This window comes from Entelurus aequoreus, linkage group LG10 (assembly GCF_033978785.1).
Source record: "Entelurus aequoreus isolate RoL-2023_Sb linkage group LG10, RoL_Eaeq_v1.1, whole genome shotgun sequence".
Taxonomy (NCBI): domain Eukaryota; kingdom Metazoa; phylum Chordata; class Actinopteri; order Syngnathiformes; family Syngnathidae; genus Entelurus; species Entelurus aequoreus.
In genome coordinates, this window is record NC_084740.1 from 46,433,458 (window position 1) to 46,452,925 (window position 19,468).

A 19,468-nucleotide genomic window follows, 5' to 3' on the forward strand; every position below is an offset into this window, starting at 1 on the left:
AGCATAACATATACATATATATTTTTAAGTTTTTTAAATCTACAGATTTAAGCATTAAATAAAATAACAAAATAAAGGACAAATGACTTCATTTTAGCATTTTATAATCGGTTAAAAAAAATGTAAATATTGTTTTGGTTCTGAAAATGACAAATAGAAATGTCTTAGGTTAAAAAGTTAGGACATCCCCCATTAAAGGAAGAATTGTCAATTATTGATCTGATTGGAAGTTGCCTAGCAACGCCATTTTGTACTGGAGCCACTTCAGAAAGTGGAGCGCTCTCCTGAAAGTGACTTTGGTTCTGGTCTTCACACGCCCGTCAGGCTCTGGTCCAGCGAGGTCACATGCTCCATGCGGCGGCGCTGGAGGCGGGGCCCCCGGGGCCGGCGGTGCAGCAGGAAGAGGCGCTTGGCGGCAGCGCGGTACTTGCGTGACATGAGGTTGTAGACCACCGGGTTGATGGAGGCGCTGAGGTAGCACAGCACCATGGACGCCATGTTGAAGTTCTGGCTCAACATGGCCGTGTCGTAGTCGTCCACCTGGGCGAACAGGTTACGTCCGATGTGGTACGGCAGCCAGCAGATGATGAAGGCCAGCACCACCACCACTAGGGGGCGGAACACAAACCAAATCATCAGCTCATGTTCATGTTCATGTTCATGGTCATGGTCATGGTCATGGTCATGGTCATGTTCATGTTCATGGTCATGGTCATGGTCATGGTCATGGTCATATTCATGTTCATGGTCATGGTCATGGTCATGTTCATGGCCATGTTCATGGTCATGGTCATGGTCATATTCATGTTCATGTTCATGTTCATGTTCATGGTCATGTTCATGTTCATGTTCATGTTCATGGTCATGTTCATGTTCATGGTCATGGTCATGGTCATGTTCATGTTCATGTTCATGTTCATGTTCATGTTCATGGTCATGTTCATGTTCTCTCTCCATCCAACCTTGGAAAGCTAGCATCAAACCAACCAGTTAGCATACTTGCAAGATGTATCTAAATTAATGCTTTGTAGATTTAAAAGTAGCAAAGATGTTAGCACAAATAGTTAGCTTGCTGATATGGAAGAAGTTAGCATACTTGTATAATGGCATCAAGTATTTAAAAACCATGATTTGATGTTTAAATGAACAAAAGTAGCAACAATGCTTGCATTAAATGTTAGCATGCTAACATAGAAGAAGTTAGCATACTTGTATGATGGCGCCAAGTATCAAAAGCCATGATTTCATGTTTAAATGAACAAAAGTAGCAAAAATGCTCGCATAAAGCATTAGCATGCTAATATAGAAGAAGTTAGCATACTTGTATGATGACGCCAAGTTTCAAAAACCATGATTTTATTTTTAAATGAACAAAAGTAGCAAAAATGCTAGCATAAAACATTAGCATGCTAATATAGAAGAAGTTAGCATACTTGTATGACGACGCCAAGTATCAAAAGCCATGATTTCATGTTTAAATGAACAAAAGTAGCAGAAATGCTAGCATAAAACGTTAGCGTGCTAATATAGAAGAAAGTTAGCATACTTGTATGACGGTGCCAAGTATCAAAAACCATCTTGCTGTTATTAAATTAAATTAAATAGTAATATATATTAAATATATAAATACAATAATTAATGTTATTAAAAACTAAGAACACATCTGCTATTATTAAATAAAATAAAATAGTTCAATATACATATTTTAATACTATATTGAATATATAAATAAATACAATATATTTTATTAAAAACTAAGAACAATAACAAATCTGCTGTTATTGAATAAAATAAAAAGAGTTAATCCGATATATTTAGAATATATGAAATATATAAATGTAATAATTAATTGTATTAAAAACTAACAACAACTCTGCTGTTATAGAATAAAATAAAATAGGTCATCATATATATTATTCATATATTAAATATATAAATAAAATAATTTATTTTGTTAAAAGCTAAGAACAAATCTGTCATTATTGAATACAATAAAACTGTTCAATTTATATATTAAAAATATATGAAATATATAAATACGATCATTATTGACATTTTGAAGGTGCGTGACCATGCTTGATGCTAATCGACGACTGCTAGCATTAGCATGAAGGCCCGAGGGTCACATGACCGCAGCTAACGAGCATGCAAACTGCAATTAGCGGCTGATTAATGAAGGTCCAACATGAAAACCTAATTTGATGGCAGACAGCAGCTCTCGTACGCCGCGTGCTAACGACGCCATTTATATCTCCGCCATGACAAGAAAGTAACTCCAATATGAATCATCTGGTGGACCAATCAGCACGCACACAATCTCTGCACGCAAAGTGACTGCACGGCGACACCAAGACGCTGGAGCCATGCTAAGCTAATTATTGTGGCGCTCATTCCAGCATGCTAGCAAACATCGCCATGGGGCATTCCTGAATGATCAAAACAAATAGTCCTAAGTCTTGTTTGCATTATTCACTCACTAATACATTATGAGAAACACTAATAATGTTACTTTATAGAATTATTTTCATTAGGTCATGTGTAGAGATGTCCGATTATATCGGCCGATAAATGCGTTAAAATGTAATATCGGAAATTATCTGTATCGTTTTTTTTTTATTATCGGTATCGTTTTTTTGTTTTGTTTTTGTTTTTAAATATATATTTTCTTAAATCAACATAAAAAACACAAGATACACAAAAATTTAGCAAACATGCTAGCATGCTGATGTTAGCATTCTTCTAAGATGGCGCCAAGTATCAAAAATCATGATTTTTTTTTAGGTTAAAACATACAAAATGAGCTAAAGAGCTAGCAAACATGTTAGCATGCTAACATTAGCATACTTTTAAGATGGCACCAAGTGTCAAAAATCAAGATTTTTAGGTTAAAACATACAAAATGAGCTAAAATGTTAGCAAACATGTTAGCATGCTAACGTTAGCATTATTCTAAAATGGCGCCAAGTATCAAAAATCATGATTTTTTTTTTTAGGTTAAAACATACAAAATGAGCTAAAAAGCTAGCAAACATGTTAGCATTCTAATGTTAGCATTCTTCTAAAAAGGGCGCCAAGTATCAAAAATCATGATTTTTTTTAGGTTAAAACATATAAAATGAGCTAAAAATTTAGCAAACATGTTAGCATGCTAACATTAGCATTCTTCTAAGATGGCGCCAAGTATCAAAAATCATGATTTTTTTTTTAGGTTAAAACATACAAAATGAGCTAAAGAGCTAGCAAACATGTTAGCATGCTAACATTAGCATTGTTCTAAGATGGCACCAAGCATGAAAAATCATGATTTTTAGGTTAAAACATAGAAAATGAGCTAAAGAGCTAGCAAAAACGTTAGCATACTAGTGTTAACATGCTCGAGTCAAGTGCAGAGAGCGCTGATACTAGTAGAAGTGTTGGGAACTGACCCAGGATGTTGACGGTCTGGCGGTGCGAGCGCTGGCGCGCCAACGTGCTAGCTCCCTGCACGTGGCCCTTGCTCTTCCACAGCTTGCGGGCGATGGATCCGTAGAGCAGCAGCAGGCAGAGCACGGGGCAGAAGAAGTAGGCGGTGGACACCCACAGCATGATGTGCAGCTGGCCCGAGCTGATGGCGGCGCCCGTGTGCTTGCACTGGCCGGCGGCGAGGTCGGGCCGCGTGTCGTTGTCGTACTCCACGCCCACCAGGAAGAGCGTGGGCGCCGCCGACGCCAGGGCGAAGGCCCATAGGGCGGCGATGACGTAATGCACCCGACGCCTGGTCACCAGCGCCTTGGTCCTGAGCGGGAAGCTGATGGCCAGGTAGCGCTCCACACTGAGCGCCGTGATGTGCAAGATGGTGGCCGAGGTGCAGCCCTCGAAGACGTAGTGGTAGAGCAGGCACACCGCCTCGCCGAAGAGCCAGGGCACGTACTGCCACAGGCGGTACAGGTCGAAGGGCAGGCACAGGAAGATGAGCAGGTCGGACACCGCCATGCTGGACAGGTACAGGTTGGTGGTGGTCTTCATGTCCTTGGAGTGCTGGATGATCAGGATGGTCATGGTGTTGCCGGCCACACCCACCAGGAAGATGGCCATGCACACCACCGTCACCGGCACCAGTGTGGAGGTGGGGAACAGCGAGCCCTCGTAGTGGTGGTGGTCCTGCGCCGACGCCGCCGGCTGCGGCACCTCCACCTCCACCTGCGGCCTGGTCCAGGGCATGGCTGCTCCTTCAGGGAAAATACTGAAGACCAAGAGGGGGTGGATTTTTACTTCATTCAAAAATTGTTTAAAATTGTTAAAAAATAATTAACGTTTTTTTTTGTGTTTAAAATGGTTTAAAATGGTTTAAAAATTGTAAAAATTTGTTTAAAATCGTAAAAAATGGGTTAAACATTTTAAAAAAAAAATTATTATTAAAAATGGTTAAAAATTGTTTTAAATGTGTAAAAAATGGTTTAAAATGGTTTAAAATTGTTTAAAAAAAATACAAATTGTTTAAAATTGTTTAAAAATGTTTGAAATTTTAGAAATGGGTTAAAAAAAAATTAAATTAATAAAAATGGTTAAAAAAAATTGTTAGAAATTTGTTTAAAAAATTTAGAAATTGTATTTTTTTTTTTTAAATTGTTAGAAATTGTAAAAAAATATGTTTTAACATTTTTTAAATTGTGCTACGGTTAACAAAAATTGTTACATGGGTAAATAGTTATTGATCTTTATTTGATTCACAACGTAGAATATGTCAACAACAATTTAAAATAATTTAAACTGCGGAAAATGTTTTTTGTGGCATATAAATCAATTTTATTTTTATTTCATTAAAAATAGACGACATTGTCAAAAACATGCTCTGACTAAGGAAGAAAGACATTTCTACTCAAAACAGCAGCAAATATTTTTTGGGCATAGATAGATCAATAGATTGTGGCTTTTTAATGGATTAAAATTATTATATATATTTTTTCAATTGTTAAAAATGTTTTTTTATTTTATAAATGCTTAAAAATGGTTTAAAATTGTGCTGCTGTTAACAAAAATTTTTGCACGGATAGATAAATAGTTATTTATCTTTATTAGATGAAAATCTAACAATATTTTAAACAATAAAATGCTACCTAAAACCGCAGTAAATGTTTTCTGCTGCATATCAACAAACACATTTTATTTATTTTTAAAGTTGTTAAAAAATGTGCTATGATTCACAAAATTTAAAATTTTTGCATGGATACATAAATAGCTATTAATCATTAATTGATGAAAAACTAAGAATATGTAAACAACAATAAAAAAAATTTAAACAGCGGTAAATGTTTTTTTGTGGCATATATACATTAGTAAATAATTTGTTATTATTATTATTATTATTTATTATTTTTATTTAATTAAAAATAGACATTGTCAAAAACATGCTCTGACTAAGAAAGAAAGAAATTGCTACCCAAACAGCAGCAAACGTTTTTTGGGCATTGATAGATCATTAGATTGAGGATTTTTAGTTGATTAAAAATTGTAAAAAAAAAATAAAAATTGTTAATTTTTTTTTGTAATTGTTAAAACAAAATTTTAATTGTACATTTTTTTTTTTAATTGTTAAAAATTGTGCTGCGATTAACAAAAGTTATTGCATGGATAAATACATAGTTATTTATCTTTATTTGATTCAAAACTAAGAATATGTCAACAACAATTAAAAAAATTAAAACAGCAGTAAATGTATTTTTGTGGCACTTGATTAAAAAGTGTTAAAATGTAGCTTTAATTGGTTAAAACATGTGCTGTGATGAACAAAATTGAAGAAAAACAACTGCAATTTTTGCATGTGTAAAAATTACTTTATTTATTATTATTTTATTAAAATGATCATTTTCACAAATAAAATGTGGTGATTAAATAAACAAAATGAAAATTGTTATTCAAAACAGAAGCAAATGTTGTTGTTGTTGTTGTTGCATACAGAGAGTTCAATAAATAAACATGATGTATTTTTATTTCATTAAAAAGGGAACAATTGTCAAAAATATGCTATGGCTAAGAAAGAAAGACATTGCTAACCAAAACGGCAGCAATTTTTTTTATTTGTATTTTAATTTTAATACAATTGTCAAAAATATGCTATGATTGACAACATTTAAAAAAATAGCTAATAACTTTTGCATGGGTAAATAAATAGTTACGTATCTTTATTTTATTAAAAACTAAGAATATTTCTACAACAAAAAAACCTGATGTGATTAAAAAAATTAAATAAAATTTACATTTACAACTAAATCATAACCACGAGAGGAATATATAACACATTTGCTGACTAGAGTCACCAAAATATTAGGAACATTAGGAACAAGCACGGAGAAGATGCTCTGAATGTGTGTACCATTTAGTGGTCAATTGTACAGAATATGTACTATACTGTGCAATCTACTAATACACGTTTCAATCAATCAATCCAAAACCTAATCAGGTGGCTGTGTAGGAGAGAATGAGTACATTTGTTCACTTTCAATAGGATTCCTTGTTTACATATTATGAATACATGAATATGATTCATTGTTTACATATTATGAATACATGACTAGGGTTCATTGTTTACATATTATGAATACATGAATATGACTCGTTGTTTACATATTATGAATACATGAATAGGGTTCATTGTTTACATATTATGAACATGAATATGGTTCATTGTTTACATATTATGAATACATGAATTCAGATAAAGTTGGTGAGAAAAGAAAGAGGATTTACCTTGAAGAGAAGAAGAACTTGTCAGACTCTCCTGGATGGCAGCTGGTGCGAAGATGTGAGATGAAGATGTGCCGCTAGACCATCCTCCATCCTGGTGCCTTCACAGCCATCATGTAAAAATGGCTTCCTGGGTGAAAGCATCCATCAGTTGTTGTTAGCTGACGCGTCTGGACACTCGCTGAGGGATGACATCCACGTTTGCTGCCGTCCTCGTCACTCACTGTGCAAACACTCTTGGACCACACCTTATGTATTATGTATATATGAACCACTCAATATTACTAAATATGTCAGGACCACACCTTATTATGAACCACTCAATATTTAAGTGTGGATGAACGACTCAATATTACTAAATATGTCAGGACCACACCTTATTATGAACCACTCATTATTTAAGTGTGGATGAACGACTCAATATTACTAAATATGTCAGGACCACACCTTATTATGAACCACTCAATATTTAAATGTGTATGAACGACTCAATATTACTAAATATGTCAGGACCACACGTTATTATGAACCACTCAATATTTAAGTGTGGATGAACGACTCAATATTACTAAATATGTCAGAACCACACGTTATTATGAACCACTCAATATTTAAGTGTGGATGAACGACTCAATATTACTAAATATGTCAGGACCACACCTTATTATGAACGACTAAATATTTAAGTGTGGATGAACGACTCAATATTACTAAATATGTCAGGACCACACGTTATATATGAACGACTCAATATTACTAAATATGTCAGGACCACACGTTATTATGAACGACTCAATATTTAAGTGTGGATGAACGACTCAATATTACTAAATATGTCAGGACCACACGTTATATATGAACGACTCAATATTACTAAATATGTCAGGACCACACATTATTATGAACGACTCAATATTTAAGTGTGGATGAACGACTCAATATTACTAAATATGTCAGGACCACACGTTATATATGAACGACTCAATATTACTAAATATGTCAGGACCACACGTTATTATGAACGACTCAATATTTAAGTGTGGATGAACGACTCAATATTACTAAATATGTCAAGACCACACGTTATATATGAACGACTCAATATTACTAAATATGTCAGGACCACACCTTATTATGAACGACTAAATATTTAAGTGTGGATGGACGACTCAATATTACTAAATATGTCAGGACCACACGTTATATATGAACGACTCAATATTACTAAATATGTCAGGACCACACGTTATTATGAACGACTCAATATTTAAGTGTGGATGAACGACTCAATATTACTAAATATGTCAGGACCACACGTTATATATGAACGACTCAATATTACTAAATATGTCAGGACCACACGTTATTATGAACGACTCAATATTTAAGTGTGGATGAACGACTCAATATTACTAAATATGTCAGGACCACACGTTATATATGAACGACTCAATATTACTAAATATGTCAGGACCACACGTTATTATGAACGACTCAATATTTAAGTGTGGATGAACGACTCAATATTACTAAATATGTCAGGACCACACGTTATATATGAACGACTCAATATTACTAAATATGTCAGGACCACACGTTATTATGAACGACTCAATATTTAAGTGTGTATGAACGACTCAATATTACTAAATATGTCAGGACCATACCTTATTATGAACGACTCAATATTTAAGTGTGTATGAACGACTCAATATTACTAAATATGTCAAGACCACACGTTATTATGAACCACTCAGTATTTAAGTGTATAATATATATATATATATATTTATGTATCATTATTATATATATATATATTATATACATTTAATATATTATTATGAACGACTCAATATTTAAGTGTGTATGAACAACTCAATATTACTAAATATGTCAGGACCACACGTTATTATGAACCACTCAATATTTAAGTGTGTATGAAGGACTCAATATTACTAAATGTGTCAGGACCACACTTTATCATGAACGACTCAATATTTAAGTGTGTATGAACGACTCAATATTACTAAATATGTCAGGACCACACGTTATCATGAACGACTCAATATTTAAGTGTTTATGAACGACTCAATATTACTAAATATTTCAGGACCACACGTTATTATGAACGACTCAATATTTAAGTGTGTATGAACAACTCAATATTACTAAATATGCCAGGACCACACCTTATTATGAACGACTCAATATTTAAGTGTGTATGAACGACCCAATATTACTAAATGTGTCAGGACCACACGTTATTATGAACGACTCAACATTTAAGTGTGTATGAACAACTCAATATTACTAAATATGCCAGGACCACACTTTATCATGAACGACTCAATATTTAAGTGTGTATGAACGACTCAATATTACTAAATATGTCAGGACCACACGTTATCATGAACGACTCAATATTTAAGTGTTTATGAACGACTCAATATTACTAAATATTTCAGGACCACACGTTATTATGAACGACTCAATATTTAAGTGTGTATGAACAACTCAATATTACTAAATATGCCAGGACCACACCTTATTATGAACGACTCAATATTTAAGTGTGTATGAACGACCCAATATTACTAAATGTGTCAGGACCACACGTTATTATGAACGACTCAATATTTAAGAGTGTATGAACGACCCAATATTACTAAATATGTCAGGACCACACGTTATTATGAACGACTCAATATTGAAGTGTGTATGAACAACTCAATATTACTAAATATGCCAGGACCACACCTTATTATGAACCACTCAATATTTAATTGTGTATGAACGACTTAATATTACTAAATATGTCGGGACCACACTTTATTATGAACGACTCAATATTGAAGTGTGTATGAGCGACTCAATATTACTAAATATGTCAGGAACACACGTTGTTATGAACGACTCAATATTTAAGAGTGTATGAGCGACTCAATATTACTAAATATGTCAGGACCACACGTTATTATGAACCACTCAATATTTAAGTGTGTATGATAGACCCAATATTACTAAATATTGTCAGAACCACACGTTATTATGAACCACTCAATATTTAAGTGTGTATGAACGACCCAATGTTACTAAATATTGTCAGGACCACACCTTATTATGAACCACTCAATATTTAAGTGTGAATGAACGACCCAATATTACTAAATATGTCAGGACCACACGTTATTATGAACCACTCAATATTTAAGTGTGTATGAACGACTCAATATTACTAAATATGTCAGGACCACACGTTTTTATGAACGACTCAATATTTAAGTGTGTATGAACGACTCAATATTACTAAATATGTCAGGACCACACGTTATTATGAACGACTCAATATTTAAGTGTGTATGAACGACTCAATATTACTAAATATGTCAGGACCACACGTTATTATGAATGACTCAATATTTAAGTGTGTATGAACGACTCAATATTACTAAATATGTCAGGACCACACGTTATTATGAACGACTCAATATTTAAGTGTGTATGAACGACTCAATATTACTAAATATGTCAGGACCACACGTTATTATGAACCACTAAATATTTAAGTGTGTATGAACGACTCAATATTACTAAATATGGCAGGACCACACGTTATTATGAACGACTCAATATTTAAGTGTGGATGATCAACTCAATATTACTAAATATGTCAGGACCACACGTTATTATGAACGACTCAATATTTAAGTGTGTATGAACAACTCAATATTACTAAATATGCCAGGACCACACCTTATTATGAACGACTCAATATTTAAGTGAGTATGAACGACCCAATATTACTAAATGTGTCAGGACCACACGTTATTATGAACGACTCAATATTTAAGAGTGTATGAACGACCCAATATTACTAAATATGTCAGGACCACACGTTATTATGAACGACTCAATATTGAAGTGTGTATGAACAACTCAATATTACTAAATATGCCAGGACCACACCTTATTATGAACCACTCAATATTTAATTGTGTATGAACGACTTAATATTACTAAATATGTCAGGACCACACTTTATTATGAACGACTCAATATTTAAGTGTGTATGAGCGACTCAATATTACTAAATATGTCAGGAACACACGTTATTATGAACGACTCAATATTCAAGAGTGTATGAGCGACTCAATATTACTAAATATGTCAGGACCACACGTTATTATGAACCACTCAATATTTAAGTGTGTATGATAGACCCAATATTACTAAATATTGTCAGGACCACACGTTATTATGAACCACTCAATATTTAAGTGTGTATAAACGACCCAATATTACCAAATATTGTCAGGACCACACCTTATTATGAACCACTCAATATTTAAGTGTGAATGAACGACCCAATATTACTAAATATGTCAGGACCACACGTTATTATGAACCACTCAATATTTAAGTGTGGATGAATGACTCAATATTACTAAATATGTCAGGACCACACGTTATTATGAATGACTCAATATTTAAGTGTGTATGAACGACTCAATATTACTAAATATGTCAGGACCACACGTTATTATGAACGACTCAATATTTAAGTGTGTATGAACGACTCAATATTACTAAATATGTCAGGACCACACGTTATTATGAACCACTAAATATTTAAGTGTATATGAACGACTCAATATTACTAAATATGGCAGGACCACACGTTATTATGAACGACTCAATATTTAAGTGTGGATGATCAACTCAATATTACTAAATATGTCAGGACCACACGTTATTATGAACGACTCAATATTTAAGTGTGTATGAACGACTCAATATTACTAAATATGTCAGGACCACACCTTATTATGAACGAGTCAATATTTAAGTGTGTATGAACGACTCAATATTACTAAATATCAGAGGTGGGACCAAGTCATTGCTTTGCAAGTCACAAGTAAGTCTCAAGTCTTTGCCCTCAAGTCTCGAGTCAAGTCCCGAGTCAAGACAGGCAAGTCCCGAGTCAAGTCCAAAGTCAAGACTAGAAAGTCTCAAGTCAAGTCCCAAGTCCTGCACTTTGAGTTTCGAGTCCTTTCAAGTCCTTTTAACCACAGACTAATATTTTTACACAGATTGTGTTTGCTTTTAAAACGCTGTATTTATTTATTAAAACAAGTGCATTCGAAATTGCAGGGAAAAAAATGGTGCTGACATTGCAATTCATAATAGCACTATTAACCAGTCATTTTAATAGTTTAAACAATTTTAAACATTTAACTCATTCCTTTACAGAATAAACACATTTGCAAAAACACACATTAACATACTATTGGTTGTATTTTATGAAAATAACATTACCACAAAGTTGAGAAGGAGCAAAGATCTTCAATATTTGTATGTGAGAATCACAAAGAAATCTTCTGGGGGAGGATGACACCCCTACAGGGGTTTGGTTTACAAACTTTCAGCCCCACCTAAAACAAAATTCACCAGCCGCCACTGATTATGATGCATTCTCATTTTAGGCAGAGTATAAGACAATACTTTCTTAACAGTATAATTGTAACCAGGAATAAGTCTTCAAGTAACAATATTCAAATACTAACATTGTTGGGTAAGACAGCATTTGGTTTTATTCTGAATCCAGTGAAACAGATTGGTGGTTTTAGCTGATATAAAGACTTTCAGGTGTTTATATATGTTTAAGAATTTGGCAGACGCTTTTATCCAAAGCGACATACATAAAAAATAGATATAAAACAATCACTGTAAACATTATCATTTAAGGGAAGAATGTAATACAAAATATCAATACAAAGTGTCAAGACAGAATAAACTCTCTGCTGCTGCAGCAACAGAGTTACAGTCTATAGGTCCCTAAAATATATAGATATCTAATGTATTCATACATTGTTTATGTAGGATATACGCATGTATATATAATCTAATCATATTGTTTCTTCAACTTAAAAATAGCTGACCGTTTTTTTCCCCCTTCTCTGGGATTATATTCCCAGTTTTGATCTCGGACGTCTGGTCATTTATAGCGTATAAGAATATTATATTACTGTTAAGCAAACTATGAATAATAAAAACGCCAAAACATGTGTCCGTTATCATAGCTACACGTATGACAAAAAACGCGTGAAAATCAGTGGTATTCAGTGAGGTAAGATTAATTAAATTTGCTGACAGTTCATTGCTCCTGCCAAATGAATTGCACTGAGTGGAGCGGATCACCACTCCAAGATGGCGGCTCCGCGTCTCGTCTGCGCCAGTAGGCAGTAGCGCTCGATGCTGCGTACCCTTATAAGATGTCTATGGTTATAACGTTAGCAGTGAGTTTACAGCCTCACTTATTTAACTACACAGCAAATAAAAGTCGTGTTACTTAGCCAATAAACGTTATCTTACATTCAAAACGTACCCTTCTTTGTGCAACTTCAAATGTCGAATGAAGTTGGAAGTTGTTGCGTCTCCGTCTGTAATATTCGAACTGCGTGATTTGCATACGGCAATTCGTTTTTTGTTGACCAAGTCGTAGTTTTTATACCCGAACGAAACCAACTTTGGCATAATTGTTTCTCACTGCCGCATTGTTTGACAACTCATGTTCGGTGGTTGTCCTGCAATTGGATTGGATGAGAGCTGTGGGATGAAAACAACGTAGATTTAATTTGATTGGCTGTTGTACTGACAGCACACCAGCTGACAAGCAGCACACACGCTTATAGACACAGACGTATAAAATGAAAGATAAGGAGCGCTCCCAAATAACTTTTTAAGGTTTGGGTTTTGGAGAAAGTAGCAAGTCATGTCAAGTCAAAAGCCTCAAGTCCAAGTGAAGTCACAAGTCATTGATGTTAAAGTCTAAGTCGAGTTGCAAGTCTCTTTACATTTTGTCAAGTCGAGTCTAAAGTCATCAAATTCATGACTCGAGTCTGACTCGAGTAGCAAGTCATGTCAAGTCAAAAGCCTCAAGTCCAAGTGAAGTCACAAGTCATTGATGTTAAAGTCTAAGTCGAGTTGCAAGTCTCTTTACATTTTGTCAAGTCGAGTCTAAAGTCATCAAATTCATGACTCGAGTCTGACTCGAGTCCAAGTCATGTGACTCGAGTCCACACCTCTGCTAAATATGTCAGGACCACACGTTATTATGAACCAACATTTAATATTTAAGTGTATAATATATATATATATATATATATATATATATATATATATATATATATATATATATATATATATATATATATATGTATATATATATATATATATATATATATATATATATATATATATATATATATATATACTGGTGGCTGTGTTTACACCTCCGTCCGCATGGTGGCGATAGTGCCCAAATATGTCCCTTTGCCAGCAGCCAATGGAGGCCGAGGACGTGTGTGACGTCAGACCCTAGCACGACGCTAGCTTGCGACGAAGAAGCGGATCCTGCTTTTCCCATACTTGCTTGTTTAGTTGTGACTGCAAGTGTGACCGCACATGGTGACTGACCAGTAACACACTCTAGACGGACACTACGTGCAGTGGCATTGGGCACAATGGAAGCGGTGAACGCCTTCAACTCGGAGGTAAAGTGCAACATTCTGCTACGAAGGGCGACTTCGCAATGCTAATGCTAACCTTCGACATACAATCACCACAATATTATGTCAACATTTGTTTTAAATGGACGTTTATTGACTGCAACGTCGATTGTAACAGAGATGGTGAGTGTTTGTGTTGACTGCTTAAGTGTTAGCCCGCAAGGCCTTCGACCCGACTGCTAAGCTAATGCTAAGCTAATGCTAATAATGGAGGTCGATGGTTACCTAGCAGACTGTGCACGTGTTTGTGTTGTAGCGTAAATTGTCACGAATGTCCATCCATCCATCCATTTTCTACCGCTTATTCCCTTCAGGGTCGCGTGGGGCAATGGAGCCTATCTCAGCTACAATCGGGCGGAAGGCGGGGTACATCCAATTTAGTTTATTTTCTCCTCTTTACATAACATTTTCTGTATTCCAGGCAATGTTTGTCGACGCATGTAAACAGTTGCTGTCGCACCATGTCGGCTGTTTATTTGTGTCCTGTTCCAATGCAGTGTTCCACTTGTTGTCAATTGTTGTCGCTTGCGTGTGTTGTTTGTGGAATGAAACACCACTAAGATGTCACAGAGACGTCCACGCAACGCAATCTGGTTATGATCATGTGTGTTACATGGTAAATAATTAACTGATATACATGTAATCAGTATTATCAGACTCTTTTTACTAAGACGATTCTAGTGATTAAGTATCATTTCCCCGTGAACTTATGGATGATTAAAACAGGTAAAAATGCATTTAAATCTCATCAACTTTTTTTTTACACAAAGTCAATATGGCTCCTTTTTGTTGAAAATGTCATACCTGTAATGTGTTTTTGTGTCTTTTTACGCATTGAAATCAGAAAAGACGCACAATTACGGAGGCCCGCGCGGATTTGTTTTTTACTGCCCGGTTTGTTTTTTGTGTTTTTTATTTGATCAATTATCGCTTTCCGCCGGTGTTTTGTTGTTTAGATTTGCATGTGCCTCACAATACGAAGGTCCTGAGTAGTCCTGAGTTCAATCCCGGGCTCGGGATCTTTCTGTGTGGAGTTTGCATGTTCTCCCCGTGACTGCGTGGGTTCCCTCCGGGTACTCCGGCTTCCTCCCACCTCCAAAGACATGCACCTGGGGATAGGCCCCTCCCACCTCCAAAGACATGCACCTGGGGATAGGCCCCTCCCACCTCCAAAAACATGCACCTGGGGATAGGTTGATTGGCAACACTAAATTGGCCCTAGTGTGTGAATTTGAGTGTGAATGCTGTCTATCTGTGTTGGCCCTGCGTTGAGGTGGCGACTTGTCCAGGGTGTACCCAGCCTTCCGCCCACGTGCAGCTGAGATAGGCTCCAGCAACCCCCGCGACCCCAAAAGGGGCAAGCGGTAGAGAATGGATGGATGGATGAAATTTCCGTCCGCCTTTATTGCGTTTTTATTCGTCGTGAATTTTGATTCACCAAAAGTTTTATCAATGACAAATAATGCCTCAGTTTGCACTGGGACAGCTTTACCACAAGGTGATGTCAAAAGAAAGACTTGATGGTAAACACTAAGGTGAGTGTAAAGTCAACATTTTTAACTTCATCCTGTGCCATGTCTCCAGTAAATGACTTGTTTTAGTCTTTGTGAGTCCATGGAAACTTCACTTTTATCTCCCGCTGTATCGACATCCATCAAGGATGGAGACAGGCTAGCTTTTAGCTTAAAGCTAACCAGCACCCGACCAGACTCCTCCACCCCAAAAACATACTTTGCAGGTCAACAAATATGTGCCTTTTGAAGTGTTAAAGTGCAAGGAGTGTTCAAAAGGAGTCTCTTGGAGAAGTGGCTGACAAGTTGGCAAGTGTCGCTCGCATCGCTGACATCATCACCGTCATTGTTTACTGAAGCAGAGATGCTGACTGTGCGTTATGATCAACTTTTTATCCATAGACTTATCACATTACATTTTTTATTATCTATAGCAGGGTTGTCAAAAGTGTGGTTCAGAGGCCATTTCCAGCCCGCAGCTAATGTTTTAAAGGCCCACGGCACATTCTAAAAATACTATTTAAAATAAACAAAAACATAACAAAAATGAAATAAAAAAGCTTAAAGGTGAAATGTAATTTAGAAAAAGTTTCAATGTTGACTAATAAGATGAATATGTTTTTTTTCTTTAAACTGTCATTGCTCAAAACACAATATAGAATCAAAATCAATGTTTTTATGAATTATTGACCTATCCAAGGCTCCGATTACTTCACATCAAATATTCCACTTTGAAAAATATTTTTGGTGGAAGATTTTGCATACTTTGTGTGTATGACAAAAAAACAGTTTTCTTTGACAAAGTGCAGAAAACAAACAAAAAAACAAAACAATTAGAATTGAGAGATAGATGTGAAGGTGATGTAGACTCTAGAGATTTAAATAAATCATTTACCGTATTTTCCGCACCATAAGCCGCACCTTCAATGAATGGCATATTTCAAAACTTTGTTCACCTATAAGCCGCACTGGGTTAAAAGCCGCACCTGCGCTGCGCTACAGGGAATGTCAAAAAAACAGTCAGGCCAGTCAAACTTTAATAATATATTACAAACCAGCGTTCAAACAACTCTGTTCACTCCCAAAATGTAATGTGCAAATGTGCAATCACAAAAATAGTAACACTCAAAATAGTGCAGAGCAATAGCAACATCAATAACTCAACGTTGCTCGAACGTTAATGTCACACAACACACAAAATAAACAGTTGCTGTGAAATTGTAGTCCGTGTGCGGATGGAGAGATTGCGTCTTTTCATGAACCGGAAACAACAAGAAGCACCACCTTTAAAATCATCCAAGTGAAGTTGGCTTGCTAGCGCTGTTACCTTCATTGGAATAGTGATGTTACTGACACTTCTACTTGCTGCTCTCTGCTCAACAACCCACTGTTTCAGTTTGTCCTCCAACTGTTGCCATCTTGCTTTGTTCCCTCGGAAACTCTGTTTTGTCTTCTTTACTTGACGCAGGTCATCTTGTTGCTTCCTCCACTTACGCACCATTGATTCATTTATGTTCAATTCTCTCGCTGCTGCTCTATTTCCGTGTTCTTCTGCGTGACTTATTGCCTTGAGTTTGAATTCTGCGTTGTACGCATGTCTCTTAGTAGGAGCCATTTTGTGGTCTTTACAGAAACACACAAATGAAATGAAACGTAATATCCGCGCGCTTCTTCTTCTACGGGGGCGGGTGCTTACCTTGGCGGTTGCTTACCGTAGAAGAAGAAGCACTTCCTCTTCTACGGGGAAAAAAGATGGCGGCTGTTTACCGTAGTTGCGAGACCTAAACTTTATGAAAATGAATATTAATATTAATCCATATATAAGGCGCACCGGGTTATAAGGCGCACTGTCAGCTTTTGAGAAAATTTGTGGTTTTTAGGTGCGGCTTATAGTGCGGAAAATACAGTATGTATGCCCTGGCACACCATTATCATCATTTCATGTCTCAAGCAAAAAACTTTTTACACTTTTATACTCAAATAAATACACCTACAACTTATTAAATACAAATAGAAAAAACTACCAGCAGCGGTAAAGTTTAGATCCATGAAGGAAAGAAGAAAGTGAATGAATGTTTATAACTGAAAAAATTATATGTACATAAGCATTTGTTTTCTTTTGTATTTTTTTAATGAACGTTTATGACAACCTTTTTCCAAAACACAATATAGAATGTGAGATACAACAGGATAATGCATACATTTATCATTTGTTTTCAAAACGCTTACAAAAAAGTGGGACCCCAACATTTTTACTGTGGGACCCAGTTTTTATGACTTGATTTTGAAAATTCCTGACTTACGGTCATTAGAAAACATCACTGCACATCATAATGGCAGCTGCACTTTCCATCTTAAAGATGTAAAAAAATATTTGGGAATGTCCGGCGGGCCAGATTGAAAAGCTTAACGGGCGTGTGGCCCCCGGGCTTTAATTTGCCCAGGTCTGATATACAGTATATCCAGTCATACAACACCAGGCAATCAACGGGTCCAAAAAAATCAGTGTGCAAATCAATCAATTTAAAAGATATATGGCAGACTCCCAGATAAATGCATAACTTATACTAATACAGGGATTTTAATTAACGTTTTACTCATTGTAGATGTTTTGCAGGGGAGTTTGGTCGAGTGTGAACTTGATACATTTTGTATATGGAAAAACTAGGATATGTGTTCTACGTCATGAGTATTGTTGTATAGTGGTGATGAAAACAAAATGAATACAGTTGATCTCAGAAAACAGTTGATACTCACGATGGCGCCATCAAGTGTGAAGCGAGTGACGGAGGCAAATACACACATACCTAATATCAGTCATCATGTTTGTACTGTGATGTTTATAGGGCCAATTTGTACTAAACTCCAATGTCGTATTTCCTCCCTCCGTCCCATCAGTTGTTCTCCATGATTGACATGAAGCCTCCGATATCTCGCGCTAAAATGATGTCTGTGACAAAGTCGGCCATCAAAGCCATCAAGGTATAGTGATGACTTCACACATATGAAACATGTCTGCTGTTTGGAAGTGTCTGTTAACTGACATTGTTTTTGTGACTGATTCTCTTTGTCAGCTCTACAAACATGTGGTCCAGATTGTTGAAAAGTTCATCAAGAGGGTATGTATACTAATATGTCCAAAAGCTCACAGAGTTGAATGCATCCCTGGATAAATACATCATAAAGACTCCTAGTCAATTTAGAAAGAATCTGCTAGGCTCAACCCAAAGATTTCCTTGATAGAACATCTGAAGTGTTTTTGCCCAAATGAATGATTTAGAACAGTTTTTAAGTACCAGTATCAATGATAAACCGTGTTAAAACTTTGGATGGTCGGTATTACCCTTTTAAATTTGGATTAAAACCAGGCTCGATGCACTTTGATAAACTCACAAACTGGTGACACAACTGGACAAGCAATCTAGCTAGTTAGCTTAAAGGCTACCTTATACAGTATACAAGACATGTTAACGTCAATGCCCATTACAAACATCTTGGACTGCAACGATTAATCAATTCGATTAGAAACAGGCTTCAGTTCGTATTCTGTTCCTTGGATTTATCGCTTAATGGGTGTAACAAATACCTATAAAGTCCAGACAACTGGTAGTGGCCAGAATTTAAACACGAGGACCAGTAGGTCCAGGTGCAGAAAGTATTCTGCAT

General features: G+C 35.8%; 2 protein-coding genes across 3 annotated transcripts in view; one reads left to right on the plus strand and one right to left on the minus strand.

Moving 5' to 3' along the window:
• Positions 1-147: 147 nt before the first annotated feature.
• On the minus strand, positions 148-15,342 carry mlnr (motilin receptor). Of its 2 annotated transcripts, none has more exons than XM_062061045.1 (4): positions 15,265-15,342; positions 6,727-6,853; positions 3,426-4,222; positions 148-608 (listed from the first exon to the last, which is right to left on the minus strand). In XM_062061045.1, the coding sequence occupies exons 3-4, from the start codon at positions 4,198-4,200 to the stop codon at positions 310-312; spliced, it is 1,074 nt and encodes a 357-aa protein (XP_061917029.1). In that variant the 5' UTR covers positions 4,201-4,222; positions 6,727-6,853; positions 15,265-15,342; the 3' UTR covers positions 148-309. The 2 variants fall into 2 exon arrangements, with proteins under 2 accessions (XP_061917029.1, XP_061917028.1); XM_062061044.1 differs by lacking the exon at positions 15,265-15,342 and adding an exon at positions 13,109-13,364.
• LOC133658695 (SR-related and CTD-associated factor 4-like) overlaps positions 14,071-19,468 on the plus strand; it is a 63,846-nt gene continuing 58,448 nt past the window's right edge. Inside the window, exons 1-3 of the mRNA XM_062061013.1 lie at positions 14,071-14,276; positions 18,701-18,784; positions 18,877-18,921. Coding sequence (XP_061916997.1) covers positions 14,247-14,276; positions 18,701-18,784; positions 18,877-18,921 — 159 coding nt within the window. The 5' untranslated portion in view covers positions 14,071-14,246. The remainder of the gene's footprint in view (positions 14,277-18,700; positions 18,785-18,876; positions 18,922-19,468) is intronic.